Source organism: Limulus polyphemus, unplaced genomic scaffold (genome assembly GCF_000517525.1).
Source record: "Limulus polyphemus unplaced genomic scaffold, Limulus_polyphemus-2.1.2 Scaffold1585, whole genome shotgun sequence".
In the NCBI taxonomy this organism is placed as follows: Eukaryota; Metazoa; Arthropoda; class Merostomata; order Xiphosura; family Limulidae; genus Limulus; species Limulus polyphemus.
In genome coordinates this window covers 74523-81992 of record NW_013667195.1, presented here as the reverse complement: position 1 = coordinate 81992, position 7470 = coordinate 74523, and the positions used below count along the sequence as shown (strand labels likewise).

Sequence of the window (7470 nt, the reverse complement as noted above, 5' to 3'; positions counted from 1 at the left end):
GCAAGTTGCACGTGGGGAAAAAAACGTGCCTGATTTAAATGTCACACCTGAACGCTCACATCCTTTTAATTATGTTTGAAATTATGAACATTGCTCAACATTTGAAAATTAAACCTTATTTTCAATAAGCAATCCTGAAAAATATTTGGGGGTGCTTAACTTTTTTCCAGGTATATATATAGTAGGCGTAAAAAAATATAAACTGAGCAACAAGACATGAGGAGGTGCTATGTGACACACGCAAATCAATATTTAGCTTTATTTTATTTATATTTTCTTTTCAATTAAGAAATTAAAACATACATAATATTAAAATTTAAAATATAACCCATGTTTTGATGCCAATTTCATTGATATGTAGTGATAATAAAGTTACTTAATTATGTTTTGAAAATAAATTACTAAAAGACCATGACATGCACAGTTAGACCCACCTGTCGCAAAAGGGTTAATATATATTATTTTAAAATAAGGGGACTCTGTGCTGTTTGTTTATTGTTAAAATTTATTGTCAACAAGTTGCAAACACCCACTGTAAAAATCCTGCCCATTCATATATTAAGGCTTGACGCTCTTTCAATAATTGTTAGTTTTTCTTTAATGGTGTATGACTTTCTCCTATTTATGTTTGCTGTTACATATAAAAAAAAAGTAATAATAATACAGGTTAGTTTTACATCTGTAAACCTCACACAGTAATCAGATAATCACACCATTAAAAACTGAACTAGAGTCAAGAAAGATGCATAACAGAAAGTTCCTTGTTAGACGAGTCCAATGTAGAAGGAGGAAGGAAGACTAGCAGTGTATATGAATCTCCAGTATAAGTGACAGCATTATAATTGGGGAGCACAGTATTAAATCTAACAAGTTGTAATCTTCATAAATTATTTATTACTTACAGTTGCTTTGTCTCAAGAAAAAGTTAAATATTAATTCTGTATTTACTTAAGTATCTTTTTCATGAATGAATAAAACAGTTAAAAATCCATATTATTGTTAATTTGACTGTTTTATAACACAACACGTTATTTTTATTTAATCTGGCACAGCTATTTTTATACATGTTTGTTGTTTTGGTAATGTTGTGAAGTCAGCTTATGACTAAAAGTTGAAGTGTGCATTTGAATATGGAGATTTTTATAATTTTATCTTAAGAGTTCTTGCTTTCAAGTATGATTGATGTTGTACTTGATTTAAATTTCTGTATTTGTACACAGGAACATGTTGGAATTTTAAATAAACGTGAAAGTGATAAATAACCCTACGTGAACCAAAGAAGAAGCATTTATCAATTTTTCTACAGTTACTATTTTTCTGTTTAACCTAGTATTTATTTATCTTTTTATATCATCAATAGCTTATTTGTAAAAAGATCTTGTAAAACCTTTTTTTTGTGTATAATTTGCTTTTGAGAAAATAATAATGACTAAAGTTATGGAGCAATCACTCCATACACATTCATTTTGCATTTCACTATAAAAAAAAATTCTTTACAATTCATTTGGTAAACTTAAAAAATTTCAAAAGTATGAATTATGTAAGGTCAATGTAAATGTTTGCATATAACAGTGGTGGTCTGGCATGACCTGGTTGTTAGGGCACTCAACTCACATTCTATGGGTTGCAGGATTGAAACCTGTCACTGACCATGCCTTTTCAGTCATGAGGGCATTAGAATATGGTGGTCAATTTCACTATTCATTTGTAAAAGAGTATTCCAAGAGTTGGCTATGGATGGTGTTGAATAGGTGCCTTCCTTCTTGTCTATCACTTCAAAATTAGGGATGGCTTGTACAGATAGCCTTCTAGTAACTTTTTGCAAATTTCAATGAACATTATGTAACAATGACTTCTAATCCCTTATAGTAATGTTTTTAATTTGGACTGTTGAAGTAAAGTAATTTATTCTATACTACATGATTTTTGAAATAATTTTTTTTTTGTTTTGTTACTTTTTATTTGAATTGTATTTTACTTTATTGTAGGGATTTGGAAAGACGTTTCATCCAGTAATGAAGAAGGTAGGTGTTTGAAGTCTTAAAAGATGATATAGTATTTCTTCAAAATAAAACTCATGTAATTTAAATCAATATCATGAAAACAAATATATTGGATATACAAGACTGTTTAGTGTAAATGTTATTGTTCGTTTTGTTTATTGACTTAATATTTGATGATTGTGTCCAGTTTTTTAAGACAGGATTGTTTTAAAAGTGATAGTTGTGACAAATTTTATTCCGTAACTCTATATACGAGTCGTACATTGTGTTTCCAACTACATTATTGTTTAGGCTTTACTAATATTGTTAATACTGCTCATGTAATTTAGAGAAAGCTCAAGGCCTCAGTGAACAACATATAAATATAGGTGACCAAGGGAGTACAAGTAAGTGAAGTAAAGTGCAATTCAGTCAGAAAATATGTTAGCGAAAGAAAACGTGAAGTTAGTTGATGTGTGAGTGATTAGCCAGAATGGGCAGTATTTTAAAGTGTGTTTCACTATTTAATAGAGATAAGGAGAATAATTTGTGTTGTTAAAGGGTGTTCTAAAGTAATTGAACCTGTCTGCATAGACTGTGACAAAAGAAGACAATTATTTGAAGTTTAAGATACAACTGTGGTAATCCGATTGGTAGCAATTCACTGATACTATTGGGATAAGAGCAGAGAAATATAGTTCAACTTGTCAATTGGATTCTAAACAAATTGAATCAGACTAAGTGAACTTTTGACAATTGTAAAAAATTTTTGTATATAGTTTGACTTGTTTTGAATATATTATTTTAAAACAAGTGGATTGTGTGTTGTCCATTTATTGTTTGAATTTATCGCCAACAAATCATGTACACCTGTAGATGAATCCAGCCCATTCATATACATAACACTCTGATAAAATACTTGAGATAAATTTCTAGTGAAAGGGGATCTCTCATTTTTCACTTCCTTGTTTAGATAAAGAAATTGAAATATACTTCTTTTATGAGAAAGTTTTTCTTATATACTAGGCAGTAAGCTTGTTGTATCATATTGGTATGTATTCTTATGTTAAAATCCTGGAACTTGTAAAGTATAACATAAATATAAATTTTGTGCTTGAGACCCTATCTGTAACATCTGCTTCTTATGCATATAAATGTAAAGAGGTTTTCTTGTTAAAATTTTAGTTTTAATAACCTTGGGCTGCATCAAAGGAACAGATGTTTGTCAAACCTTGATTATCCAAAGTGTTGTTGTAACAGTTTATTTTTTGGGCTTTATGGTTGGAATAAATTCTAAGTTAGAAAAGCAAAAAAAAAGATAAAAACACAATATAATTGTTGGTGTAAAGAGCAGACTTTATTAAAGTAACATTAATTTCAGGAAAGTCTAACAGTGAGTACCGTTTGGAAATTTCCTTTATAACATGACAGGGACATCATTATTTATAAATAATACAATTGATATATTCTGATATTCTATTTGATTCTACCAAACTATCACTTCTGGCTAGGCAGTGATTGAGTGCAGTTGTAAAAACTTGTGCTCTTTTTTCGTGTGTTAATTTCTTTTTTTTTTTTGTGAAGTACTGAATTACCTCATTTGTTTATTTGCTACAGTTAGTTTTGTCTGTAGTAGTTTGCCATGATAACTTACCTTTGTTTATTGATTTTTTTCTTCTCATTTTCAACTTATTCACAGTTTAATATGAATTCCAAAGTTTGTGTTTTACAAATTCTGATATTATTACCACTACTTCAAATGCCTTTACTGGCTTTGGGCTTCAAGTGTGGGGGCCATGACTGAGGATTTTTCAGCTGTCATTCATTGGGAGATTAATTGTTATATGAGGCATCCTTTTTCTCCTAACAATGTTCAGGTTCCTCCTGCAGTTTCTGAACCTGTTCATGATGAGGAGGTTTGTGACAGTTTTATTTTTCCTCCTTTTGCCTTTCCATGTATCTCTTATGCAATCTGCTAGGCCAAACTCTGCCTTTTTAGATATTCCTTTCAGGTATGTTCCGTTTTATCATTTTCAGTTTTCATATGATACTATTTTTTAACATAACACCTGTCATTACAGTTCTTGTTTTTCTTCCTTTCCCTGACATAAAGGTTCATGATGAGCATTTCATTTCTCAGTAGAGGGCTAGTGTTAGCATGCCTCACCCTCCATGGTCTTCTGATCTTTATGCTTTGGCTGATCATCCTTTTCTCGACTCCCAGCTGTTGGAGTAACTTTTGCTCTTTTGGAGGATTGTTCCTGATAATTCTATTCATTTCTTCCACATCCAATTTTATACCTTTGACTTACCATTACAGATCTTTGGAGTACTTGTCCAACACACATCTTCTTTCTTAGGCAATCCACCAATCCCCTGAGGTTTTTTTTGGGGGAATGCACTTTTCCTCCTTACTCTTAATTGGTGCTGTTGTCCTCTTTAGCTATATTCCTTCGTACATAGTTTTGTTGCTGTTGGGATCTTATTCGGAAGGACACTGTCTTTTCACAGGTTCATCTTCCTTCACATTATTATCATGACTTCCAGATAGCTTCTTTTCTACATCTGTTTGTTTTTAGAGATTTTCCAGAGACTGTGGATTCATGTATGGACTCTGTTCCATTGGAATTTCCTCACTCTCCTATATTTCATTTAACATTTCAGTAAGTTGGAAAATGTCAAACTCTTCTAAGATCTGTATCAGGTTCACAAGTATGACATCTTTTCTAGTTGCTTTATTTCCTTTCATTTTGTTCACTACTTTTCTCATTTCTGACTGGAGAATTTTTAACCCATCCATCTATCTTCAAATTTTTGGTTTTTCACCTCGTTCATCTTTAAAGAAATCATTTATGTATTCTATCCATCTTTAAAGGATTTTCTCTATGATACTGCTTGTCTTTGGCTTTAATGCAGCCACTTGAGGAGCATGCATTTTGTTTCCCTGTAATGTTTTTTATTCCTTTGCATAGTTTTGATGGTTGAATTTGTTTGGTCTTTTCTATTTAGGTGCATTCATCATTCAGCCACTTTTGCTTCAGTGCACTTCCATCTCACTGTCTTATTCAGTTGTTCATATTTTGATGTATAAATTTATTTAGCAATTTTTCGTTCTTCCATAAGTTTCAGAATCTCTTCTATCATTCACTTGTTCTTTGTTTCATGCCTTTTAGTTGGAATTATTTATTTTGCTGTGTCCACAAATGCTTTATATCTTTCAAATTTGGGATTTTCATCCTCCAGTGTATATAGAATCTGGATTCTGTTTTTTACTGTAACTATGTATCAGTTCATTAGTACTTAATTAGTTCTCAGTAGGTTAGTCTAATTTCTTTTGAGGTCTTGATTGTTTCATTTTCCTGAGCTTGATCCTCATATTGCACACCACTGGATTGTGATTGCTGTTGCAGTCTACTCCAGGACATGCAATTGATTGGGTAATTGCATTCTTAAATCTACTACAGATTGTTATGTAGTCTATTTGATTCTGAATGTTATCTCCCGGACTCTTGGGTGGTTCTTGAACCAGGCATTTATTATGATCTTGTTGTTGGCTTTGTACCATTGTTTTCTTTTCCCTCTCATTTCTCACACCCTGTCCATAAGGCACAACTTCTCATCCCTTTTTAACTTTTGCATTTAAGTCTTCCGTTATAATACTGATTTTATCAAGATCTGCATAAAATTTATCGATTTCTTCTTCTGAGCTTTCTAATGTGGGTGTATATACCTGAATTATAGTGATGTTGAAAGGTTGTCCTTTGATCTGTGCAAGAATGACTCTTTCAGATATTGCCCAATGATCAAGAAGGCTTTTTGCTGTTTGTTCATTTATTAGGATCTCTACCCGTTTTTTTATGTTCCTTGTCTCCAGAGTATGTCATTTTCATCCTGTCTATCTCCATGCATCCTGCATATATCCATCTGGTTTCACTTATTCCTAGGATATCTATCTTCATTCTCGTCATTTCTTGTTTCAGATTTTCTAGCTTTTCAGCTTGGTATAATGTTCTTACATTCCAGGTTGCTATCTTGATGTTTTATTTGTGATTGTGGACAGGCATTGGATGATAGTCAGGTTTCATGTCGCATAGGGCATTTCTGACCGAGTGAGGATCCTCCACCTTGTATGAAAGAGGCCCCATTCACGCTGTTGTTGAGAAACTGCTTTCTGTGTCTGACCATGTTTATTTATGGCATTTTACAACAGTGGTTTGCTGTTGCCTTCTGTTGGGTAAGTTTAAAAGAGGTCGCCACCTCTCTTCTTCCACTTGCACTTCCACTGTTGTCTTCTGCTGGGTCTGCCATTGGCCTTCACTTGTGACTCTGAGTAAGGGACCCTTCCAAGTACTACCAGTTGGGTCAGCTAAGCCTTAGGCAATTTGCAAATGGAAGGGTTGACCACTCCCTTAGGCTGTCTGTTGGTCCTGCTACTCTGTACAGGTACTACATCAAATTGGGGACTTAAGCATGCAGTATAACATTAGTGATGGCATAGATGTTTCATGAACACAATTTGCACTTGTTTTTTTACTTCTTAATTAATAAACAGGTATTCTACTTTGAAATTGTTGTGTTATATGTATTTTAGTGTCATATATTATGCTGTATAAAATGTGTACTAGATTAAAAGCATGCATACTTAGTAATTGTGTAATGCTTTGCTTCCTATGCCCACTAAGAAATTATTATGGTAAATCATAACACATTTAAGCTCGGTATTAATTTTAGGAGATAACAGTAGTTCATGGTGTGCATGACCTAAGACTTTTATGCATTAGAATTTTGTCTTGTATAAACATAGTAACTTTGAAATCATTTCACAGTATGTTTTGCATACACTTTTAAGTCTTAATGTTTGGGTGGGCTGAAGAGTTACATTCAAAATTTAATCAAAAAACTTTATAATCAATATATTTCAATAAGATTATAGATTATAATTCAAAGTTTTAAAATTTGAAAAGGAAATATTTAAATATGTTCATAATCTGCAATATCAGAGTCCTATGTTGTGGTGGCATTGTGATTTCTCAATAATAGGTTTTTTTCTTTTCCCTTAAAAAGTTCCTCAGATTGTTTAACAATTTATGGACAAATTATCTGGATACAGAAAAGCTAGAATATACACTTTCAACCTCTTCTTGGTTACTGAGATATTATTTTTGCAACCCACATTGATGTACCCCTATAACCAATAGAAAAAGAATATTGTGGTGTACAGGAATCTTGTGTTCCCTTCTTTAGTTTTGGCAGATAAAGATGATAGTTCAAAAGAAAAGGTTGATGTGTGTTGAGTAAAGTCATTGCTCAAAACAGTAACTGAAGTTTTAAACATACTTATAACTTAGAAAGCCAGATAAGTTACAGTAGTTATCATACAATCTAATCTACTGAGTGATATGATTTTGGTTTTCTGAAATTCATATTTGAAATCTGCATGAACTATTTTTTGATTTGACTTTATTTACCAATTGAGTATAGGTGTGTG

General features: G+C 32.2%; 1 protein-coding gene across 2 annotated transcripts in view; it reads left to right on the top strand.

Moving 5' to 3' along the window:
* Nucleotides 1-7470, top strand: part of LOC106464195 (RRP12-like protein) — a 150038-nt gene that overhangs the window by 81439 nt on the left and 61129 nt on the right. For both annotated transcript variants that reach the window (XM_013924320.2, XM_022391898.1), the window contains exon 13: nucleotides 1989-2024. In XM_013924320.2, coding sequence (XP_013779774.1) covers nucleotides 1989-2024 — 36 coding nt within the window. The remainder of the gene's footprint in view (nucleotides 1-1988; nucleotides 2025-7470) is intronic.